The sequence below is a fragment of the Rhea americana genome, unplaced genomic scaffold, assembly GCF_003343005.1.
Source record: "Rhea americana isolate MKP2758 unplaced genomic scaffold, rheAme1 scaffold_49, whole genome shotgun sequence".
NCBI lineage: Eukaryota > Metazoa > Chordata > Aves > Rheiformes > Rheidae > Rhea > Rhea americana.
In genome coordinates this window covers 4,677,359-4,702,914 of record NW_028186634.1, presented here as the reverse complement: position 1 = coordinate 4,702,914, position 25,556 = coordinate 4,677,359, and the positions used below count along the sequence as shown (strand labels likewise).

General features: G+C 42.7%; 2 protein-coding genes across 5 annotated transcripts in view; one reads left to right on the top strand and one right to left on the bottom strand.

Annotated features, from left to right (window-relative positions):
- Positions 1-3,037: 3,037 nt before the first annotated feature.
- ADM (adrenomedullin) lies at positions 3,038-5,417 on the bottom strand. Its single transcript, XM_085317209.1, has 3 exons — positions 5,320-5,417; positions 4,899-5,039; positions 3,038-4,397 (listed from the first exon to the last, which is right to left on the bottom strand). The coding sequence occupies exons 1-3, from the start codon at positions 5,415-5,417 to the stop codon at positions 4,082-4,084; spliced, it is 555 nt and encodes a 184-aa protein (XP_085173335.1). The 3' UTR covers positions 3,038-4,081.
- Positions 5,418-5,426: 9 nt separating this feature from the next.
- SBF2 (SET binding factor 2) overlaps positions 5,427-25,556 on the top strand; it is a 271,467-nt gene continuing 251,337 nt past the window's right edge. For 3 of the 4 annotated variants that reach the window (XM_085317208.1, XM_085317207.1, XM_085317206.1), the window contains exons 1-2: positions 5,427-5,488; positions 7,144-7,300. In XM_085317208.1, coding sequence (XP_085173334.1) covers positions 7,216-7,300 — 85 coding nt within the window. In that variant the 5' untranslated portion in view covers positions 5,427-5,488; positions 7,144-7,215. Of the gene's footprint in view, positions 5,489-7,143; positions 7,301-12,695; positions 12,886-25,556 lie in introns of those variants that run through there. The other variant, XM_085317205.1, reaches the window with a different exon arrangement.

The following is a 25,556-nucleotide window of genomic DNA, read 5'->3' as shown; positions in this document are numbered from 1 at the left end:
ATTCTCTGCTCTCCTGACAGTTCACCATGGACGCTCTGCTGAGAATGGTGACCAATCCTATGGCCTCCACTGTTGGATGGGCTGATCGATAGAATAAATTCCTGCTCTAATATATATTTATTATTGCAAAACTTATTTTTAATTTAGAACCTTGTCTGAACTGAATTTATAACTATGTTTTAAGCAACCTTTGAAATCCTAACCTAAGAGGCACCAAACTGTTCTTAGAAACTGATACTTTAACTAAGGTGTTGTGTAAACAGATGCTACTGATTTTGGAGGCATGTGATGACATCTTTGACTTCTCATCTATCACACTAAAGCATAGGCTGGCCTTGACCTAAGCACACAGCTCTTATTGAATTTCTGGGACTTTATGTAGAAACTTGCTGTCATGGGCTGACATTCTGTGAGCACTGGGAGTCAGTGGCTCATTTTCATCTCTAAAGGTCAAAGGGCTGCAAAATTCTTCTTTCCGTGCTTTTTGGAGAGGTGTGTTTTCACAGGTTTATTCTCCTGAAACTTCAGGGGATTCAAAATCCTCATACTCCTTAAAGATTTTAATTCAGATCATCCATGTGTTTCAACTACCATTTAAAGGTTTGTGCTGAGTGTTCTCCTTTCTAGTACATCTGTAGTGAAAAGATGCTATAACCTAAGGTCTTCAGTAATATCCCCTGCATGGGCAGGAGACAGAGCCCTCACCTGGGCAGATCTGATGAAGGGGGAGATGCAGAAAAGGGTGAGGGGAGAGAGAACTRTTTCTAGGGACTTCATCCTTACAGTCTGGTTCCCAACACTTGGAACTCAGTTTGGGATATGGGCTTAGCTGTGCAATGGGAAGGAGTCCCTGCCTGCTCTGTCATCTCCTCCAGCCTGTCCAGCCTAGCATAACTAGGTTAGGTAAAATACAGTTACTATCTTTCCAGGAAGTTTACTTTTTAGCTCAATTCCTCTTCCTTCCTCCTCAAAAAGCATGTTGTCTCCCAGACACAGGGCTACCTTCTACTTTCTGACATGTCCACTTCAGCAGTGTTGGTCTTTAAACTATGGAAGATTTTTTTTTTTTTTTTTTTGAGGGGGGAATCCAAAAAAATAGAAAATGGAGATCTTTATTTTCTTTAGTTCTTGTTTATTACAACTGTGGAGTTTTGCTGTTCCCCACAGCTGCGGCAGGTGATGCTCTTGATCCTTCTAAATGGAAATGGCACTTACTAAGCTCCAGTAAGATCATAATTAAGCTATCTACCACCAGATTGCTGATTTCAGCCCTGTCCAGTTAGGCCAAGGATTTTTCAACTTTGAAAACTTGAGGTTTTTTCTAACTAAAAGGAAAAAAGGGGTGGGGGGAAAGAAGTATTTTTAAGTGGGGATGGTTTCTTGGCAGTAAACGGAGAAAAGGTCAATGCAAACAAAAGCAACTAGTTGGAATGTGCATACCTGTCCCTTCTGTAGTCCAAAATAGCATTATGTTGTTCAATTTCAGATGACTGAAATGCTAGTTTTGTAACTGCAGAGATTGTTGTAAAATTGTTGTAAAAGCCTGTACCTATTAAAGTATATGGTTCTACAGAAGTCATTCTAGTTGTACTATGAACTTTAGCAGGATCATGCTTTCACCTACAAATTGTGATTCCCTACTGCAAGCCCCAAAACATTAAGCAGCAGCTATTCTAATTTCATGATCTTTATTTTTATGAGAGCAGCCACTCACCATTTCTTAGCTGGCAGCTAAAATTTACATTAGAGATCGTTCATTTGCTGCCATCCCTTCTGAACAAAACTAAGCTATTTGGAAGTCTGATAGTTTTTTAAGGTTTTGTCTGTTCTATTTCTATATCTTATAAAATTTAGATCAGAAAGGCCATCAGCAGTAGGGAGGTAAATTCTCTTCCAGTAGTTAATAAAAAAAGCGGTAATTAAAACTGGTAAGTGTCAACATATAGGATAGGATAGGATAGGATAGGATAGGATAGGATAGGATAGGATAGGGAAACTCACCTCTCTAGATTCCAAGAGTCTTAGTTGAAAACATTTAGGAAAGTACTAAAAATAAACACTTTTGAGCAGAACTTCAAAACTTTGGGGAGTAAAATATATGCAAGTTTTCTAGTCAGTGGTAACTGGATTCTTACTCATTCTATTTTGCAGTAGTATTCCCGGAAAAGACCCCTTGTCTGTTCACATTTGTTTTTCTTTTGCATTTTTCTTGTAAATAATGTGTGCCTTAGGCATGTAGTATTGAGTGGAAACAACACACCCACTTCATTTCTTCTAATAGCATCTAGTGCTGCTGTTCCCCTGCCCTTCTCTGTGTATGTTCACTGTCTTCAGACATACTGTAAAATAGGGGAAAATATATGGCTAATCCAAGACAAAATGCACTTGTTCAATTTTTTGAATGTTGTTTTCTTGAAGCACGAAGACACCAACAGATGGGGCTGTTGATGCATTAACAAGGTTCAGTTTCACATTTGTTTGCTGGTCTGTGGTTGGAATTGCTTTAAAAAAAAGAGAGAACAAAAAAAGAACAAAACAACAAAATCCCTAATGCTAAGCTTTTATCCAAGATGTTCTGCCCACACTGAACCGGTCACCATTTAACTTTAACCTGAACTGTGGCCCAGGAAATCCTTCAACATAAATAACCTTGGAAGCTGCCATGACCATTTTTGGAACATACTCCCTCAATAAATCTGTTACTTTGTTGTGCAATGTTGAAGTGTGCAGTTGTTTCTCTGATTAATTAGGGCAACAAATAAACTTGCACGATCAATCCAAGCTGTGACACGTTTCAGCCCTGGCTGAAACATGTGGTAGAAAAGGCCTTAAAGCCTTCTAAACAGCTCTACCCTGGCATTTTAGAATGCACGCTTGCTTTTAAATCTACTTGATTTGGCTAGATAAGATGGTTACTAACATCTGTAATTAAGAAGGTTTGCCTGTCACAGAATTGCCATGCCAAGGGTAGGACTGAGCGAAGTAAGAAATCATCCATCTTGACCACYTGCCCCCTCTAAAGACAACATAACAGAACTGTTTTATGTAATAGTGTTTATTTTATTTCACATATTACCCATGGAGAACAGCTGATACATTCTCTACATCTTTCACCAGTCTGGAATGCAAGATAAAAAAAAAAAAGTATGGAAAGAGTTTAACAGCATTTGACATTCACGATATGAAAAATAGAGGGTATACAATGTGTTAAAATGCCCTTATGCAATATATATATATATTTATATATAAAAACCGTATAAAAATAAAATATATTTTTCCAAAAAAGATACAAATAGGACATGACACAGGACAATCTTAAATATCGATACGTATCTCATGAGCCACACACACCGCACTTATAATTAACAAAAACCACGTACAATTGCACTTTTCCTCTCTGTTACGTTCAAGTATGTCGCAGTCCCCGCAGGGACTAGTGAGTGTCCGATTCCCTGCCGGGTGCAGATAACGCAGAGGGTAGAGCAGGTGCGGGGGACCTTTCCCTGCCGAGGCCGAGCGAGGACGGTCAGGCACCTCGGGGCAGCGGGCGAGGCCGCGCCCTGGGGTCGCGCAGCGGCGGCCGCCGGGGCCGCCCTCGCCGCCCTGAGCGCCGCCTCCTCGGGTCAGACGAGCAGCCCGCCTCTGCGGGGCCCGGGGGCCCGGCGCCGGGCAGCTCTGGCCGTGGCCCGCTGGCAAGGAAGGCTCGGCCCTGGCCTCGGCTGGCCCCGCCGGGTGCAGGAGGCGGGCGGCAGCCGGGCAGCAGCGGCGCGGGGCAGCGGGGCGACGTGGCGGCCCGGACGCCTTCAAGTCCCTAGTCCCGCTGGCGCGGGAGCCGGCGGTGCCTCGCCGCGGAGGAGTGCGAGGAGTCAAGGGCCGCCCCACCGCCGCGGCAGGTCCCCGTGCGTCCCGGTGCGCGACGCGGCCTTCACAGCCCCCGGGCGCTCCGCCGCCCCCAGGCCCGCGGGGGTCTCGGCCCGCCAGGCGGCTCCTCGCGGCGGCTCCTCGGCGCCGGCGAGCCCTCCGCCCGTTCCGCCATCCATCCGAGACGCCTTCGGCCGGTGGTGCGGCGCTCCCGCGGCGCTCAGAGGCCGAGGACGGCGGCGAGCGGCTGCGCTGGCCGCGTCCGGGGGCGCCGGCCGCCCCGGGGGGAGGGCGCCGGGCGGCGGCGGCGGTGCTCGGGCAGGGAGCGCCGCCTGCGGCCGTAGCCCTGGGGGCTGATCTTGCTGACGGGGGCGGCACCGTCCTTATCCTTGTCGGTCAGCTGGTAGATCTGGTGAGCCAGCTTCTGCACCGTGCACGTCCCGAACCGGCACCCCGTGCGGATGGCTTCGAAGTGGGGGAAGCTGTTAATGCTCTGGCGATAGCGCTTGACGCGGATGTGAGCATCCTCCCGGCTGCTGCAAGGCAGGAAGAGAGAGAGCGGGCGTGAGAAGGGYGCAGTGGGGCCTGGAGCAGGGGACCCCGAGGGCCAGGCGGGGAGGGCGGGGGGAACCCCAGGCTAGAGGCGGGCCTGTCCCGTCCGTGCACCCCCTCCCCCGGCTCTCCCTCCGCTGAGTGGCGGAAGAGGGGCGATCTGGCCACGGAGGAGAGCTCGCTGCCGATGGAAAGAGAGGCCCCGCCGTTTTATGGCTGTTATTTTATCTATGGATCCAGAGCTCAAGTTACTATTTATATTTGGCTTTCACAGTAAAGGCGCTGCTATCTCCCGCCAGCTAGTGCGCGGAGAAAGGGAGGCGGGAGGCTGCTTTGAGCGCGTTGCGCAGCCCCCCTGCGGGACCTGTCCCTGGGGCTTGGGAAATCSCTAGCGAAAAGGAGCAAAGCACCCGGAAACAAGGGAACCCTGAAACTTGCCGTCGCCCCCGAGCAAGTGCCCGAGTCCAGAGAGGGCTGGAAATTACCTGGGATGCGAGACCGGGAGATCTTCCTTCACGTCCTGGCTGCGAACGAGGGGCTGCACAGCGGCGGCTGGCCCCAGCCCGCGGAGCGCGCCYGAAGGCTTCACGTCGCGCTTGGCTCGGCTCAGTGCCCATTTCGTCCATCTGAAAGAAGCGCAAGGGAAGAGGACAGCCTGTCAGCGCAAGCCTGCAGGGCAGCGGCCAAACCGAGTAGAGTCGGGGGGCTATAATCTTTGCCAGCACCGAGATTTTTTTTCTTTTGGACGTTTCCTGAAAGGGCAGGAAGCTTTTAGGAGCTGTGCTATTCCCCGAAGGGACTTTAGTTCCCTCTGATCTCGGCCGGAGGCCGGCGCTGGGGCGCGGAGGCTCCGCAGCTCTAAGAGCAGGGCTGGCCGCTGGCAGGAGGGCTCGCTCCGATACTCACTTTCTTTTGAACTCTGTCGCTACGTCCACCCTTGCAGCATCCACCCCGAGGAAGGTCACAGAGCCGAGATAGAGCAGGGCTACGTGAACCACTTTCATTCTGGCTGCACTCCTGGTGAGGGGGACAAGAGAAGAATCATAAGCATGTTTGCTAATAAAAGTTAAGCAAGGTTCGTATCTTTCTCCTGGCGGTCCCAGAGAACTCCTTCCCTCGGGATATATAGCTCCCAAACTACTGGAAACCACTTGTGTGTGATAGGAACCAAAGGCTAATATTTGCTCAGCCATTTATCAGAGAGTAAATAGTAGAGCCTCCAAAGTTTACGTTTGCCGAGAGTTTTACTTGCAGAGGCGGCTGAAAACCAGCAGGGTTGCCAGAATACCCCCAGTGGCTTGCATTAGGATTAAGCAAACCCATGAGATTAGAAAGAGCTGCCTTTTAGACGCATCGTTTGAAACTCCAGCAAGTGTTTCGCTTCCTGGAAGTTTATCCTCTAATAGCTCATCTTCCCAATTCACATGGCAAACTAGCTAGTTTGAGATTTACGTTGTAAACTGCAGCTGATGCCAAGAGCCAGTGCAAGACTCAGCAGCATAACTTCAAGCACGTCAAAACAGCCCAGATTTAGTAGATTTCCGATACCTCTCCACCTCCCCTGCACCTTTAGGCAGGAAAAAAAGGCTTCTTACCTGACAGTGAGGATAATCCACTGAGACAAATGTTGTAATAGCGATCCGAATTTGCACGGTTTCCTGAGGGCTCGCTCAGGAGCGAGAGCTCCTTCTTTGTGTGCCTGGGGTAACCACTGCCGAGCTGCGCTCCACCGCTCCCTTTTATAGAGCAGCGCGGGGGAAGTGGGTGGACCTTGGCGTGTATGCCTGGGTGATTTTTCTTTGACACCACGTCCCGAGTACTTCTTAATCGTGTCAGCATGGACTGGGGGCACCTCATACTAGGCTAAAAAATAAGATTAATGAAAATTAAATTAAACAATCCCCTAGAATTTTGTTAATCATAACAATGGCTTTTAGGTGTGGATTYCAAGTCATGGCATAACTTGCAAAATCTGATAAGCCCCTCGTACTGTTTAACTGGGGACAGATTTTCTACCTGCTAATATATAATTATGTTTACACGGTCTGAAGCATAATTTCTCTTTCTAGGCACCTTAGCTTTAGGTGGGTTGAACAAGTCGTGTAGAACTAGACCTGATCAATTTCAAAATCCATCAAATAACAACGTTTCAAAAATAAAGCCATATTTGGACAACTTGAACTACAATGAGTAATTGTAATGAAAGTCAGCCTTCATTACATAAGTAAGGAGGTGACAAATCTGCCATCATTAATATTTATGACTCAATCTGGGTGCATTTTTATCTAAGAAATATTTACTTGATTTACTTGAACGTTTCAAATAAATCACAATTTAAATGGTATTGGAATAGGAAGGTTAGAGCTCCCTTTTATACCTTCGAACAAAGGAAGAATTATTGCTTTGGACCAAACACAGGCTCATCTGAAATGCTTGGGGTTATGAACTTCAAGAAAGACTTGTGGGTCGTTTTATCCCCAATTCATAAACCTTTACACGTGCCTAACCTCACTTACTAGGATAATAAAGGGTCTCTAACAATGTCCCCCATGGATGGTCAACAGTAAAATCTTGGTCTTCCTGTTTCTCTCTCTCTCTCTTTTTTTTTTTTTTTTTCCCCCGATCTTTAACATCTTTGCTCTGTGGCACTTCAGAAATGTGGAGCTTCGGCTTCGCAGGGGATGCAGGAGCCAGCACTAGATGTACCATTTCTATACTTATTTGTTGCAGTGTAAATTCTGCGGAACCGAAGGAAATGCCCCCGGCAGACCTGCTGTGTCAGTGTCCCCTTCCTAGTGACAGATGCTCGAGAGTACGAAGAAGCAGACTGGAGCGTGCAGGATGTTTCACTCTCAGCTTGCTCCAAGCAAAGTATTCCAGAAATCAGGTGAGTATGTACTGGCGACTTTGCCTTTCTAGATAACCGCGGTACACGCTACACCCTAGAGAGGTATGTGCAAGCGGGTGACGGAAACTTTCCTATGCCCGGCTGACTCGGTCTGAGGCGCTCCCTCCCTCGCCAGCAGCGTGCAGGAGCCCTTCTGGCTCCGGCAGCTACCTGCGCTCGGCAGCCCGTGCCCTTCCCGGCTGCTGCCCTCGGTCCCTCACCCGCTCTCTGCCTTACCAGCCGCGGAGCAGCAGCCTGGCAAGGGGGTCAGCACTCACTGTGGATGTTCGCCTCGCAYTCCCGAGCCGGCCAGCCTTCCTGCCCCAAGCCCCGGCGAGGCTGTTTCCCGGCGGCGAGCTGGCTGCCGGCCGACCCCGTGCGCTCCGCCGCAGCTGCACCTGCCGGGTCGCCCCGGGCCGGGGCCCTGGGGCTCTCCGGGAGCTGCGAGAGGTGCAAGTCCCTCCGGCTGGCCCGGCCCGGCCCGCCGCGCTGCTCCAGCGGCCTCGACGCAGCCTCGCGGGGCTCCGCGGAGCCGCGCTCCTGCTGCCCCCCCCCCCCCGCGGCCCGTGCCCCGAGCAGAAGTGCGCAGAGTGGCTTGTCCCGTACACTCAGGGAGGAAGAATCGAGGAGATAGGTGGTCTAGAAACGGACTGTACCATGACAAGACTACACAAGTGCATCAAATTATAATGACGGTATTTTAGAGACCTTGTGAGCCAGCTCAGGCTTGAGCGAGTTTAAGCATCTCCCTGATCAGAAGCTGAAAGTGAATCTAACTTTTCTGAACGAGAAAGCAGAACTTTGTCTCACGAGCATTGCTTTAAATAATCTCTCCTCTTCCAGTAATAAAACCACACGCTTCCCCAAATGCTGGAAAATCCCTCATTAACATCCTTGGCCAAAAGGGAAGTGCAATTTGTATACTCTTGGGCAAACAATACAGAAAGAGTCCTATGTGGTTTTAGGAATTGTAGGAATTAGGTTTAGGAATTAYAATATAATAATGTAATAATAGTATTTCACACATGAGTTCCATGCTGATTACAACTGCCATTTTACTGATACAAAATTCGTTCATTCAGCCTCGTGTGGGATGAAACTTTGGCACATTAGTTACTAGCCAAAATGCTGATGTGATTTGTGAAAGGGCTTCAGAGGGTAAAGCTGGTTTGGTATCTAACACAAAACATCACGTTCTCAGTGCAGCTGTTCATTTTGTTCTTCCTAAGCACTTGCATTCCTACATAATTTGAAAATGAGGAATAATCACAGGATTTGTGCTATGAGGTAAAAGTGCCCTCTTTTCAAAACTTATTTTGTAAACAGTGAAGTTACTTACATTTTGAAAAACTGATACAGAACATTCCCAGGAAATATTATTTGTGAAGTATTCTTATGAGGCAATGTCACACAGTTTGGAAGGACTGGATTCTCCTCTGAAGTATAAGCTGTCCTCTTGATGCTGCCTCATCCATTGGGGAGAAGTTGGCCTGGAGGTTCATCTGGCTCTTGTACTTGTTTACTGATTATCTTGGGCACGTCATTCAACCTCTCAGTGTTCTCCTATGTACAAAAGACTTTACAATATGTATCTGCTCTTGCAGGAAGATTGTAAGGATTAGTTGCTATTTGTGTAGCATTTTATCCAGGCCAAGTTTTATTCCCAAAGCAAGAGTCCAAAACCTGTATGTACCAGTGGGGATTAGCTGGGGGCAAATATTCTGTATTGATTATGCAAGAAAATCATTGTTTGAAGCCAGTGGAAACTTTTTTGCATGTTTCATTCTGGCTTGATATAAATTTTACTAAAAATGCCGTGAGTAAGAAGATACTTGATTATATTTCATACTGTATGAAATTGATGCAAACATAATACTAATAGAAGAATCACACCTTATAAATTATGTAAAACTCCAGTCAAGTTCCATACAGGAAAGCCTTGCTTTTAGTGCACTCAGCCAGCTTTATCTGTGCCAACAGGCTCAAAGGAGTAAGTGACAAGGGATGATTCCATTTTTGGTAGTCTGATTGGAAATGCTTTAGTGAGACTTATTATCTGACAGGTCTGAACACACCAAAGTCCCCTGAATCAGGGTGAGACACATATTGGCAGGGGAAAAACCTGCTCAGGGTCATAGTTCCTGCCCTATTCTGGCAAGGGGTGTCACCAAACTAACAGGTGACACTGGACTGAGAGACTGCGGGTTGAGTGAAACCTTTATATTTCCTGAAGGAGGAGTTGACTGTACAAGGTACTGTAAATCTTTACATCTATTTGGTGCTAAGTACATCATCGGAGTGGCATCAATGTCCCTTGCATGCTTTCAGTCTTCTGCAGGGTTTTAGCCCACAGTTCTTCCCCTAGAGTAAACCTGTGGCTGCTCATTGGGTCCTTCTGGAGACCAAGGCCTTGGTGGACACTGAAAGCCACTACTCTGTGAGCCCGTTTCATGATACAAGAGGAGCTGGGTCTACTCTGTTGGAACAGAGGGAATTTTGTTATTGGTGGTCTGGATTAAAGTTCACTTTGCTTTGCATCAGATTTTAGGCAAGTAAACAATATRTCTGTTTCATTTCCTCATTTGTCCTATAAGAATATAAAGATAACTCAATACTAAAGGGACGAGAAACAAGTTACAGAYGACTGAATCCTTTTGCTGTTCATACAGGTATGCAGCCAAACAGCTGTGTTCAAACTCAGACAAAGCTGTTACATGAGTTCTTAAGACATGCCATTTATGACATGCTTTATAAACTAACCAAGCTTTGTTTAGATTGGTTGGGGGGGGGGAGAAGGGGCAATACTATGAAGTGGGTGCTAGTAGTGTTGGAGACTCAGTAACATTTTCCTCTTGATCTAGCATTTGTTAATGCCCTGGCAAAAGTGTTAGGTGATATTCTCCTGCTAGAAGTGCTGGCTTAAAAGAGAAGTGAGTCTTAAGTACTGAGATTTGTTCTTACATATTGAACTTTTTTATGAGTGCAGATATGATAATCCTGAAGTTCTGCTTGAGCGCCAAATTAGGTAATTTCTTAGTGTTTCTACTCTCCCTCCGTTCAGATGTACACAACATTATCCCTTGCTTTTGTAAACTGTTTTGTGCCCTAGCTTTGTACTGTTGAATAGCTGGAGCACTCATCCCTAGAAGTGATGGTGTTGAGCCTTACCCTTGTTCACTTCATGGGCGCAATATATGGCCTCATTAATATTTGCATTCCTTTCTTGCTACTTTAGTAATGCTTTTAAACAAAAATTCTCYGTGGCTCAGTGGAAAGCAGCTTTTTTCCCTAGTCATTAAAGTGTATGGGATCATGATCCAAAAAGCCTATGGACTGCTTCAGAAAGGTATTCCCTCGTCTAGCTTTTACCTAGTTTAAGAAATGGCTGACCCCGCAGAGTGCATCTCTTTCTCAATGAGTATRATAAATCTTTTCAATACATGTTACGGTGTTTTCTTTATTTCTAAGGTTAACAAGCGATTTCCTTAAGCTTAGATCTTCCTTCATGGCATCTGACTTCAAAACAATGAAACCAGAAGGTTAATTATCCCAAGGACATTTTGACTGCTGCCTGCCTGAAGGGAAGGTACAAGCGAGAACTCTCTGATTCTTGAAACTTTCCGACCAAACTGCCTCTGATTTATCAACAGGACATTGCATTGCTATGTCCCAGCTAAACAGGAAGCATAGGTACTCCATGTTTGAGATAGAAACACAAATTATTTGTATGAAACTGTCAATGACTACCTTCTGGGTCCTGTGTAATGGTGGATTGTTAGGGCAAATTCGGCGTATTTTCTGAGTTCTGATGTGTACTGCTGCTGCAGTTCCTTACTAACGTAGCTGCTGTCCTTTGTGGTGCTTGCTCTCTCTGTGTTGTCAAACAGGTCTGGGTCGTACATGGAAGCTTGTCCTTATTATTTTGGCAAACTCTCAGCCAGTTAACCAAGCACTACTGTCAGACACCCTGTTTATCACCAACATCTCTGCGGCTGCTGGCAGGCCAGCTGGGCTTTCGAGGGTAAGAGACCAAAAGGTGTCAGCCTCATTTGTACCTTATAAATAGCAACACGAAATCTTCCCGCTGCCTTGCGGAGCGCCCTGACAGGCGCGGGGCCAGCACGTCGGGGCCGAGGGGGTCGCCCTGCGGCGCTGCTGGCCGCCCCCGCGGGTAGCTACCGCCACCGTCAGGCTCCGATCGCCCTCGGGACGCCCGTGCAAACGCCGCGATCCGTGTGGAAGGTGGCATCCGCGCAGCCCAGACTGACAGCATTGGGTAGCGCCGCGCCGCAGCGCACAGCACAGCACCGCACAGCACGGCACGGCGCCGCAGCGCACAGCGCAGCGCACAGCACAGCACAGCACCGGGTGACGAAGCCTTGCGGTCCCGCGGCGGCCGGGCCGTGCCAGGCCTCCTCGGGGCACTGCTGCCCGCACCCGCTCTCCCTCCTGCCCTTCGCGCCACGGCCGCTGGGGTTAGCGACGGGGGAGCTGCTGCTGCTGTGAGGGAGGGCGGCAGTGCAATCCCTTCCCTCTCATCCGCCTTCCTGTCGGGACGCGCAGCAGCCGGCCTGAGACCCCGCCGAGCCGAGCCGAGCCGAGGCGGTAGCGCCCCGCCGTTAGAACGTTAGCGACGTGCCGTTAGAACCGTTAGCGCCCCGCCGTTAGAGGCGCGTCGCAGCTGCGCAGGCCGACTTCCCCCGCTGTGGCATGTCCTGCACATCCCGGACAAAACGTAAACAGGAAACATCCTGGAAACGTAAGTCTCGATTTTCGAGACTGAGCTCATGGACATGATTTTCATTCGCAGTAAGGTTTTACTTTCGCATATGCTAAACGGAGGCGATGCACTTCCCTGTCAGCTCCACAGAGGAAGCATCCCAAATTCGAAGGGCAGGCACGGAATGAGTGCCGGGACGGCGAGGTAGAAAGTCTCGCTTAGACACCCGAGTTTTCCGTAGCATGCTGAATGCGCCTTGCCAAACTACCCATAGGTAGGATCTGCCATGTTTTCAGGAGAAAGTGGCCTAGATCCCCTGCCCACGGGGTGGGTATTTAAGAGGGAGCCGCCGGCAGGGCTTTCCTGTAGCTGCATGCAAACAAAGCCGCTGCCAGCCTGGCACGGGCAGGGAGCACCCGGCGGGGGCCTGAAATCGGGGGACACGTAGTTTGGAGCAAGACGGTAACATTTGCATTACCGGCCCGTAACAAAAGCAGAAGGCGCGACATCCCTGCGCTACATCTCTGCTCCCGCCGCCGGGGCTGGCGGCCCCAGGGCGCAGGGCAGACACAGCAACGCGGCCCCCGCCGCGTGCCGCCGGCGAACCCGCTGCCCACGCCCAGCCCGGCAGGGTCACGGCGCAGCGGGCTCGGCGGCGCGCAGGCGCACAGCGCGCCCGCGCCTCCAACATGGCTGTGGTGGTGCTACTTCTCTTGCAGCAGGAGCAGGGGGGAGGATGCTGAGCCTCCCGGGAGCTGCAGCCTCAGCCGCAGCAGGGGTGGTGAGGCCTGAGGCAGGCTCCTCTCAGCCATGGCCAGGCTGGCTGACTATTTCATTGTAGTGGGCTATGATCACGAGAAGACAGGTAGGTGTGGCTGCGTGCAGGGCTGCTGTGCGGTGCCTGGCCTCTTTCCCCCTCCCCTCCTTTCTGCCCAGCCCCTGCCCCCCCGCGCGGTCAGGCCGCGGGAGGAGGAGACTGGCGCGCGTACGGGGCGCCTGTCATGCTTTGGGGAGGAGGGGAGCGGGGGGGGTCGTTGGGGCAGCTGCGCCCCGTGAAGGGCAGCAACAACCAAAGGGGGCGAGGAAAGGGTTAATTCCCCTTTCCTTAGGCGGAGCAGGGCGGCGGGAAAGTGGAGGGGCTTTTCCCCCACCCCGGGGCGGGTTGGCCGGGCCAGGGCACCTCAGGCCAGGAGGGAGGTTTCGCCTCGGCACCCGCGTCACGGCCTCAGCCCACCTGGCGGAGACTGGCGCGCGGTGCCGGAGGGGCCCGGCTGGCGGCAGCGGCCGGGGCAGCGCAGTGCCCTGCGGCCTGCCCCGCTRCCCCGACCATTGGAAATCGGGCACAGGTTCTTTCTGGAAAGCGGGGAAAGTTTAGACTGTCTCCTTGGAGCGTGTACAGCCCGCCCCGCCGCCCACTCCGCCTGGAGTCCCGAGTGCCCAGACGGGGTCTCCTGCTGCGGGCGAACAGCAGAGGCTGGCTGAATGTGGCCGTGTGCTCGTTTCCTCAGTGGGCTCTGCCAGAAGGCAGTGATGCTAAGTGCTTTTCTCCCCATCTTTGCTGTGTTGTTAACTAAGACACGTAAGCACACATGACAAAGGAAAAGGAAGATTGAGGGATCTGAAGGGGAGACAGCAGGGCTTTTTGGCCTTTTTGATAGGGGGCTTACAGTTTATTGCCAGTTGCAAAGGTGCCACTGCTTGTATAACACCTGGGAAGCCTTGTGACATTCGATAGGCTCCTCGGGAGAGGCTGTGTTTGTTAGGGACTCCRGATGCTTTTGCCTACTTAGATGAAAGGAAAGTGCTGTTATCTGCTCTCATTTTGTGGATGAGGGAGTATAGTTTCTACTACATAATTTTCTGTTATGGTCATATCACATTGGTTTGTTGTAACTCTGCTTTGGAGTAGCAATTATAGTCTGTATTTATTCACTGCAAAAATGTAGGTAATAAAATATCAGAAGTTTTTTGTTTTKTTTTAATTGATATCTGTATGTTTAAAGATGCCCTGGCTTACAAAGATTCTACCAAAGTTCTACGGGGGTTACTAGCTCAAAATTATTTTTCTTTTAATTACATTTTCTTCCTCCCTTTTGAAATGAGGTTTTCTTTATTGTCATAAAAAAATTAAGATATGTGAAATGCTTAAAAATGGAATGTACTCTATATTCAAAATAAAGACACCCTCTTCTTCTCTCTCCTGTTCAGAACATTTTCCCCAACGATAATGGAGAGATCAAATCAAAACAAAGAAACAATCAAAAAAAAAACAAAAACAAAAAAGAACATGGGTACTTTTAAGGAGGAGACAAAGCAAGTAGATTGCTTTCTTAAAGGGTATGATCAATCTGACAGCCACTATGTGAAATAAAATTGCAGATTAGATTGGAAAGATTTATGTTTGTGAATGTCTTCATCTGTAAGATTTAAGTATGTGTTTGACTTCCTGTGTGTTAATTGCCTCGTTAAATTCAGTAAAATTGCTTGTATGTATGAAGTTGAGCAGATCCAGAAATAACTACAGAATCAGAACCTTAATTTGAAAGGCTTGTGCCCAGAAAGTAACTATTCAGACTTTATCATTGAAATTGCTTGTTGCTACTTTAATTCTTCATTCTAAAAATGTTTGAAAAAACAGCATTCTGTAGAAGACTAGACATGCATTGTTTTCCAAATTCCTTCATCCTCGCATACAATCCCATAATACATGGCGTACTGACCTTTCTTTTTCTTGTAAAGTCAAAGCTTTCTTGATGCATTTATTATGCTTACTCCCAGATGAAAAAGCAGAGAAAACATTTCCAAGATTGCAAATTTATTATGCATGAGGTTTTAAATTTTAAAAAAATATTCTTAATTTTTCCATCTTCAGCAAGGCTCTGACTTTTTAAAAATATATTTGATTTATTTTTTTATTATGATCACATTTTGTACTGTTTTTCTGTGTATCATCTGTGATATATCTTTGTATAAACAAGCAAACAAAAGTCCCGTAACCTTCTCCCCTTCTCCAACCTGTAAGTCAGCAGCAGTTTGGATAATACGTGCTTGTGGTTAATAGGAAAGGATGTTTATAGTAATATCCCTTATTCTGAGAACGCCTTCTGCCTCTGCTATTTCTATATAGCAGCTATCATCTGCTGGCTTTGCATGGGTTATATAGATTTATTTTCATGTGCCAGTATTTGTGAAACATTAATAATATGGCAAAAAAAAAAAAAACTTTTCTTTTTGCACAGATTATCTAACTTCATTCAAACACAATCACTATAAATATCTGAAAGTCTATGTTTATTGCTCTTGTGTAGTTTAGGAGTAGGTTTCTAGATTTCCTAGCTGTGGAAAAAACTTTTTGTTACTAGCATTTCAAATTCTGATCCAAAATGATTGGTCTTGAGGAGAGAAACAATTATATTGTTCTGAGGTGAACCAAAGAGAGTATCTTTTGAGGATATCCATCCCAAACATTTTAAAGTTTTTCTGTTTCAATTTAGGCCTGTGTAAGTGGGCATTACTGCAGTTTTAGTGCTGTCGTCCTGTTGCGTTAAGTCTTCCCTTCCATTGTGTTAGCACTATTGGACCTTTTGATGGTGCAGTCCAGGATACTGACCTGTCAGAGAGACTCTTCTTGTTGAATGTTTTGCTTGTTTGACTTTTAATATTTTTTTCTGGATTAGTTTTCCTCTAGTTTTTCAAACAGAATTGGTACGCCAGGATATCAGATGAGTGCCGGTGCCAGCATAAARGAGGAGTAAGAGCTGCAGAAGGACAGATTACTGCAGCCTGAATTTATATCAGCTTGAATTGTCCTAGACCCTAACCTTTGATCAGAAGGATGTTAGTTTAGATACCTTAGTTTCTAAGGTGAATTAGAAAAAGTAATAGGTGCTTTAGTCTTTTGTATGACAGGCAGTTTATTCATTCCTGGCAAGATGCCATGATGGAGGTGCATGAAGATTCAACCTGGGTGGCAGATAAACTTTGCTGTAGACAACAACTTAGGTGTCAACAGATTTTTCCGACATAAATGAAGTTAAGGAGAAATGCTGAATAACGTAGTTTTGGATATGAATGCCTTTGTTTGCTTTTCGGACTCTAACAGACATCAGTACTTCTGAATATGTGCAAATGAGTAGCCCCACTATAGATAAAGAATCTTGACAGAAAGATTTATGACATTCACAAGACTGAGAAGGTAAGCCAGGTTTTCTAAGTTGCTGTGCTATGTCCTGATATTAAAACTACCTTTTATATTTTAARGGAAAATCTCATTCATGCAGCTTTATATTCATTTTGGACAGAGCTGACTATATTTATTTAAGAACTATTTGTCTGTATGTGTCACCRTGAAACTTAAGCATACCACAGTTCTGATTACTGCTGTGTATTTAAAAGCTTATTTTGGGCCGTTATAAAGAACTTCAGTGGCAATAGCTTATATTGGATGTTTGTGTTCAGTGTCTTGACAGAATTGGAGAAACTGAATCTAAAGAATAATTTTTGCTCCTTGTTTTCTTTTTTTAATTGTGAAAATGTGAAGTATTTCAATAATATACAGAGCTTAATTACTTTCTCATGTTTGTTTTGCATTCAGTTGTACCTTGACAAAGGTAGATAACCATTTTTTTCCGACATAACAGTACAATATAAAGCTGTTACATAACTTKCTACAAAAGGCAAGTACAGAAGTTTCTTTGGAGAGAATGAAGCTGCTGGAAAATGTAGGCACTCTGAATAAAAAAGCAGAACAAAAATCCCAGAAGACCTTACTGTATATCTGTTTTCTTTTTGCATGAATTTTGAAGTGTATTTGATGTGCTTCACAACAAATTCCCGTCTAATATGTTTGCACAGTGGAATGTGGATGGGATTTAGGAAGGACACAGATGTTTGCAAAGATCACATAAGGGCATGAGAAAATGCTTTTCTTTTTTTGTTTTGTTTTTGCTGGTATAAGCCATAATCATAAATTTATCATTGGAATTTACTGAGGGTCTTATTTGAGAAAGGTATGAGAGACAACATTTCATATCTTTCTTAGCTTAGAAACTGAAAGGTAAGGTTAAAGAAGAAAGAACTAAATACTGGACTTGTTTAATCTGCCCATTCCATAGTGTCTTTTCTTTAAGATGCTGTTATGTATCCAGCAGTTAACTGTGAAAACTGCAAGATGGAGAAGATCTGTCTTCTGTTGGACTTTTTTTCTGAAACAAGGCAGACTAGTGATTGCTTAGTTCTTGCTTGTTACATGTAGTTGTGATGTGAATGACAGAAGGTGTAAGGCTTGCAACAGTATAGCACTTTTATTTGACTGCTGTCAAAACTGATAAATGCTAATATAACATGTAGGCTCTGTTGTAGTTTCTTCCATTTTGATTTTTAATAACCTATTTTTAGGGAAGCTATTCTTGTCTAACATAGCTCCGTATCTTAGTAGATTTTGAAATCAGATGATATAGTGGGAGAAGTTCCTGAATGTGGTTGTCTGATTCAGTGGCTTGTTTTCTTTTTTCTTTTTTTTTTCTTTTCTTTTTTTTCCTGTGGGCAGAGTCTGACTGTAAAGAATATTTTTTCATTTTTTGAGGTATTTGGCATGAAGTATCACAAGAGGATTTTTTGTGTTAGTATTTCTCATAGGCTAATAGGCATTAATTTGTGCTAATGCATACGTAAGGGGTGGATGCTTTCTTGTCTTGAATGTGCATAATCTCTGTGCAACAGGAAAAAGAAGAAAGTGAGGGAATCAAGCTGTTATTTCAGTGGCTTTCTTATCTGTGTCATRGCTTTATTCAAGTATAATCTAGATCTGAACACACAAGTCTTAAAGGAAAAAAGACATCCTTTCTGTAGCAAAAAAAATTCTAACTGTAATTTAATGAAGCATTAAGTATGCTCTCAGAACTGAAACAGAATGGAGATACACAAGTAATTTTGTATTGTTCAGATGATTAGTGTAGTTGGATGTGATTGAACAAGAGCATAGGTGCCCAAAAACTTCTCTAAGCAAACTATTTAATCTAATGTACAATATTATCTCTTTCCTACAGACCTTGCCCTTTCTTGGTTTAGTTTTTGAATTCAGCAATTTCAAATGTACTGCACTGAGACAGAATGAGAAAAGAACATTTTAATTGCATGTGTTTTCCCTCTACAATAAGACTACCTTGAATAGCTATTTGGAGAGAAAAAAGAATCACTATTTTCTCGTTAGCATGCCCTCTTTCAATACATTCAAACTATTTATTCTGATGTATAATGTTGGTAAGAAGCAGTGAATTATTTTTTTTGAATCTGGCTCAGAAAAATCTAAAGTCAATATAGTTATAGCATAACTTTTCTTTCTCCTTAAATGCATGCTAGTGAAGCTCCTTGAGGAACTTGGATTTGGAACTGTTTGTTCACTTGGTCTTGACTTAAGAATTAATAATCACAATAAAATATTTTATTTTTTCAGCCTTTCAGTTGAAATTTAGACATTCATGATTTCATTATTTATAAGCTATATTCATTTGTCCTGAAATGTGAAGACATARATTCTGTGAGAGAAGTAATATTTCGTACCTTTGTGGATATTTTAAGACTAAATTGCAGTAAAGAAATCATTGCTCCCYTTTTCTGTCCTCGATTACCTTTGTGGAATATCTGACAAAAAGACACTTTTCATGCAGCATGTTCATGCAAAACAGTTTGTTATGCAAGCCTGGATACTGTTAAGGCACTAGCCTTCTGTAACTGCAAGCATATTTTTCAGTGGGGAACAATGAGAGTGACATTTGACTCTTCCAACATCACAAACACAACAAGTCTAATATTATAACACTAAGGAGGACAATTATATTGGTGTGGTAATTCACTAACATGCATTTTAAAATACCAGCCACCTCCCCAGGCACTGCTACTCGTGAAGTAAAAACACAAATGGAAGCTGCAGTCACTGTGGCATTGGTTTCAAGCATGAAACAGTTGATCCAGTGTTCCACCCTGATAAATACCAGTTGTACCATATAATACACATTGGTAATTAGGAAATCTTTCCCTTGATTCATCTCTTTTTACTCCTGCTCTGCGATAATGTGAGATTTTTCAGGCTCATTGCTTATATAACAATTATTATTGTCAAACAGTCTTGTTACTGATGTGATTAATTTTCATCTGTTTGGTATTCTGGAAATCATGTTCCAGTTATATATATCTTTGTTGAAATATATTGTTCCTTTGGTGGCAGTGGTATATTCTGAAGTCAAGGACAATCTKGTTAGTGTTGATTGGGATTTGGCAGCTAAATCTCTGCTCATTGAGCCAGTAACAGTATAGTAACAGATAAGCAATAACAAGCATATCTGACTAGATACATTGTGATTTAATGTCTCCAATTTTTATAATTTTCAATTTTGWTGTTTTTGTTTCTACAGATGTGAATGTGATATGAAACAGTGGAATCATATTGAACAGTTTTTCAGTGTTTCTTTCTTTTTTTCTTTTTTTCTTTTTTTTTTGCTTTGAAGCATGTAATATTCCTGTGGATGAGGTATATACAACAAAGTAACTAATCACATAATCACATTTTTGTTAAACTGGACATACTRGTTGTTTAGTATTACAGCCCAAACCAGTAGTTAGTGAGTTAGTGACAGTACACTCTGAGGTTTTGTGTAGCTGTAGTAGAGGATTATAAAATCATCATAATTTCAGATACAGATACAAAATGACATTGGATCCTGCAAGACCTTTGTGGATTTAAAAAAAAAAAAAAAGACAAAGGAATATTACTGAAGTTACAAAATCATGCACTCAAAAAAACAACAAGAAGGGGGGGTGGTCCTTGTAATGTGGTTTGCATGTAGTTTCCTACAATTTAAAAACACACTTAAAACCTGGAGTTCTGTTATCTGACATCAAATTGTCATTTGAGTAGATCTCAAACCAGATTGGAAACGTCCTCTTAAATGGTGAAGACTTGTTTTGTATTTAATGGACTATTAACCAGAAGGAGGGTGAGATGTTCTGAATGAGGATTTCATAGATCATTACTGATGCAAAGGAATGGCAACTTTTCTTTCTAGAACCTTGAATTCATTTGTTGGAAAAACATGCTTTAGAAAATGATTTTCTTAGTTGTTCTTTTGCTAGATGCCATAATTTTTGATTACCGGAGCACTGGGTGTCATCAGCTGGCAGCATCCTCTTTAGGCCCAATAGTGGGTTGCATTCCTATTTCTATTCTATTATTTTAAAATTCTTTCCATCTTCTCCTAGTTTCGTTTTCCAGATTTATTCAGGAAGAATCTCTTGCCTTAACGTCCCCCTTCCTTTCTTCTTTCTTTTTTCCTTCCTTTCTCTTAATCGAAATTTCTGTTTAGCCAGTTTTATCTGTTCTGTATTTTTCTGGTATGAAGTCCTCTTGTCCAGTCAGTCTGGTTTCTCCTATTTTTCATCTTCATCTCTTTTTTTCTCTGTAGTCTGCCTTTTGTCCTTTTTTAATTTGAATCAGATGACTTCCTCCTTCATTTAGGCTGCATGCCAACAGTTGTTGATATCACTGTGAGCAGAGACTGTCACTTATTTTTGTTCCTGTTCTTAGATACACCTTATCCCACAGTGTTTGTTACTACAGAAAAATTGTTCTTACTATATTTGGACTAGAGTGTATTTTGCTAGGTAGCATACACGAGATTTGRTCTCTAGGTAGGTTGGTAACACAGATACTGAGCACTCAATTTGAGATTAATTTTTCAGATATCTAGTTGTTAAAATAAACTAAACATTGATTTATCATATAGAGGAAAAGGCCACATTTTATCCTTGCTAAAAATTTTGYACCTAAAACAGTGTTTACTGGAATTTTAGTTCAGGTGAAAAGAAAGTCTTTAATCTTATTCTTAGAAACAGCCAAAGTATTTGGTGTACAGTTTTCCAAAATAATTGAGCCTGGGGCAGATATTAAGCATTGAGACTTAAGAGAAAACTTTAAGATTGCCTAAGTTGTAAATAATTGAAAATAATTGCAGGAAAGGAAGTTTAGAGCATCCTTTGTAATAGCTGTGGTTGTTAGCTGTTGCTGCATACGTAAATAGCTTTGCACTGATGTTTCATCTTAACTTCTCATTACTGCACCAAAGCTGAAATAAATTGTTCAGTTTGATTATTGCATTATTAAACTCTTTTTTCACATTTTTAATTTGTATGACATTCTTTATGTATTTGTGCTTTGGACAAAGAAATGTAGACACTTGTACTTTTCTGTGACTTTTGTTCYGTAAACTATAAATATAATTCCTAAATGATAATAAGCATAAGCTGACTCTACTACTAACAACTTGAGACTTTCAAAAAAATACTAGTTGTTATTAGCAGAGTGTAAAAACAACTGTTACAGGTTTTTAATTCTGAAAATACTGTTGAAGAGACTTTATTGTGCTTTTGAAATAAGTGTAAATTAAGAAACTGTGTTTTTTTCTTTTTAATGCTGTTAAACAGACTGCATTTCATAAAAATGCAAACATAAAATGAAGAAAGGGCCATGCTTTGTTCCTAGACTAATTATTTCTTCATAATTAGTCTTTTTTCCCCCAAATGTATGTGTAGTTTTACAAAGCTTATGCTGTGACTAAACTGTTACTATTCTATATTGTTAGTATATATTATTTTTAAACTAAGTTTAACCCAGAATATTCTTGAAGAAGTTATTGGGTAGTTCAGCATTCTTTTTGCCTGGTTAGTAACTTGTGAAGAGGAAACTTGGCTTGATATTTGTAAAGAACTTTTCTGGAACAAAAAAATAAAGAAAAGTTGATTATACTTTCATTTCCTAAAATAACAATTAAAAACTCTTTTTTATTATTTTTATTTATTTTTTTTGCCATAGTGTAATGGACATTGAACCTATTTCTAGTCCCTCTTCTTGAAGTTGTGAATTGCTCTTTTGAAAGTAGGACTCTGGATCTGTGAAAATTGTTTTTCTTCTTCACTAGTTCCCGTTTACTGATACACACTGGACAGCTCTCAATACTGATACTATAAAGCTGGTAGCAGATGCTGATGTGGTTGATTGAATTAATTATATCTAGTAGAAGTATCTGAATTGCCTTTGAGCTGTAATTCTTCCCTGCTTTGAAAACCTGGAGTACTCCCAAACCTTGGAGGTGGTTTTTGTGCAGTTCTGAAGGTTGCTGGTATTGGTGAGTGGCATGTGCTTCTGGAGGGTCCTGATATGGCAGCTTGTATGGCTGCTGGTGGGTTTCTAGGCAGGAGCTGGCTTTGTAAAATAGCTTAGCCTGGGGCCTCTGTCTGATTGTTTTCCTATGCAGTCCTACCCCAGCTGTAATTGAGGAACTGGTTGTCCCTATTAAATGAAAAAAAGAGAGCTGTTGGCTGAGCTTAGGCTTTGGGATTCACCTTATGTTTCTTAGAAATACAATAAATGGATTGTTTTTATTTAGCCTTTTGAGGAGCTACTTGCTTTTACAAGGTATGAAGATGGTTAGCATGTATTTCTCATATAATCTGTGAGTTTCAGCATAGTAAAAACCCCAAGATTTGGAATGGGTGTTTTCAAAGTATTTCCAAAACAAGTAAGATAACTAGGTATATGTGGTAGAATAAAATGAGTTTTTCTGTGGTAATAAAAAGTCAAAGTATAAGTTTTAGATCATTTAGAACAGGTAAGAATTTCTCAATATATAAGTGCTGCTGAGAAGTGAGTTTCCTCTGTAGATATGTATGTTATGGTTACTTAAACAWTTTTTAGTAAGAAATTCTGGTCAACTTTGCTTGAATGATTTAAGATAATGCCCATGAAATTTTCAGATTTGCCCTTTAGCTAGGGGCAACTGCCCCTATGGCAATTTTAGACATGTATGCCTGCTCCTTGGTAGCTCCACTAATCAGCTCCACTTTAACTCAGGCTGCCARGGAATGTGGTTTTAAGCTGAGATACCTGGATTTGTACTGAAGTCATTGAGTTGTGGGGCACACGTTCCTTCTTTCCAGCTCTGAGGGGCTGATATTTTCCAGCAGAGAAGCAGCAGAAAGAACTACAGATGTAATATTTACCTTAAACCATCTCAGTAGGTTTTACTAGGACTAGAGTGTCAAAGCTGTRATATATCAGCTGCGATGGTATTATAATTCAGCAGGACAGCCAAAGCAAGTGTCCTGTTTTTTCAGTTACTGGCAGCTGAAAACATAATCATACAGAGCCACATGTTTGCAGTTTGGAATCCAGGACTCTTCTTTCAAAAGGTTCTATTTCCTGTTTGATTAATCTGCATAAATAATGATACCAGATTTGCCACTGAATAAACAGGGTCGATCCAAGTTGTAATACTTCTGTAAGGTTGTTGTTTCAGTACTGTGTTTTCTAAATACTCCATTTATAGTGTTTATTGTGAAGTGAGGTGAGATCATACGTATTTAACAAAATATCCTTGCAGAGGCWGTTTTTATTATTTTGCTCTCTTTCAGTGCTTTTGTTGTGTAGCATCTTGCTGGATGTGTGCAGGTTTTTGTTTGTTTTTGAGAAAATGCAGTCAATAGCTGTTCAAGAACATGTGTCTGTTGGTCCAGTCTCTAGACATCAACACTAATAGTCTTAGCTCTTTTCTTTATTTGCCTGGTAGAAGTCAGGAGAGAGAAGATAATGACTTAAATCCATGCTTAATTCTGACAAGACTGAGAATTGTTCTTTATTACCATGAGGTAGACTTTTGAGCTAGGCCTYTAAAATCTTACAATTTTCATTATCTGTTCATGATAATATGCTTACTATTAGTTAACATTAGAAAAGCTGCAGGTAGGATTTGTATAAGAGCAATGTGAAAAAGTCCTGACAGATTGGACCTGTAGTGTCATAGGCCTTACTGAACCGACCTTGGAGATGCTCCCTTCCCAAAACTGTGATGGCTAAAAATACTAAGAAATAAAGAATGTGTAGTTCATGTTTGCCTTTGTTAGAATTGTATTTTATTATTTATTCTTGGTCAGTGAACTTAAAGCTATAGTCAGGTTTGCAGGTTGCGTTATCCCCCACTACTCACTTTTCTTCCCTACACCTTTGATAAAACTAGTAACTTTTTTTTGTTTCAAGTTTCTTGTCAAATTTAGTTCATAGCTGATAATAAAACACTTTGAAATCCTGAAGCAGAAGACTGTCTTGAACTGCAGCATGTAATTATGAAGTAAAAATGAAGTTCTGTTTCATAAAGATCAATTTTATTCGTTCTTTATGTTGAAAAAAGGCAGCAGTAAATATTTCAACAGACTAAAAATTGATCAGATACCSTGATTGGTTTGTTATGCATCCTCATATTTGCTTATCAACTTTGCCACCACCCAGCCATCCAATTTTCACTTTTCTCTGTCAAACAGATTTTTTTCATAGTGAGAGTTGTTATTTTGTAAAAAGCTTTTTTTTTTTTTTTTTTTTTTTTTTAAGGTAGAATGTGTGCTACTGCCAAAAATGATGTGAAAAAAAGTCTAACTTTTAAAAAAATCTCTGGATGTGAAGTCTAGAATTAAGCAGCAGTTAAAGAGCAATAGGAATCTCCCTAATTACTTACAGTGTCTAGATATCGTCTAATTAAAATCAACTGTGCTTACAAGGTTTGCAAAATAGATTTACCGAAACCAAAATATACTTTTGTGTCTTCCTTGATTTGTGATTTTATGATTGCTCTGATCTTTTTTTACTCTTACATATTTTACGGCTACAAAGAAGAGATTTGGACTGTAGTAACCTTAATGTAGTAACACAAAGCATCGTATGCTTTTTAGAGTTCTTTGGTGGAGTTAGTGAACAGATAGATAAAAATCTTGTCAGCACTGTCTTACCAATATTAATTTCCATCAAGCTTTCCTACCGAGGGCTAATCTAACTATTAAATAGTAGGAGTCTCAAAAGTTAAGGATAAGCTAAAGGATAGAAGCAAGTGGTCAGATTTCATAGGGAAGGTTAGTAGAGTGGACTCTCAGGGTTCATTTTGCAGCCCTTTCTTGTTCAACATAACTTCTAAATGATCTGGGGAAAAAAGAAGTTGAATAGTAAGAGGATGAGACTTGCAGGTGATTAGATTACTCTATCTTGAATGATTTTTTCAGAAGCTAACTGTGAAGGGCTGCAGAAGGATCTCATGATACTGAATGACTAGCTGTTAGTGTTAGATGAAATTAATTGTTGATAAATATAAGCTAGTGTACAGGCAATGAGGAATATACATTTATAATGATGATCTTTAATTTTTATTGTTACTTAATGAAAAAGTTCTTGGAATTATTGGGACAATTTTTTGTAAACATTGGCTTAATACCTGGTTGTGATCATAAAAGCACATACCAGAATGTAAACAATACCAGAAATAATCAGTAATGGAATTGTGAACAAATGGAAAATATTGCAGTGTTGGGATTTACAGTTTAGGAGACAAGAATGGATTAGGATTCCCTGAGGTCCTGTCCAGCCTTTCTTCAGATTCAGGACTATAGAAACAAGGGCTGAATAGGACCTCCAGGAATCACTTGATCTGCTCTTGTCTGCTAAGG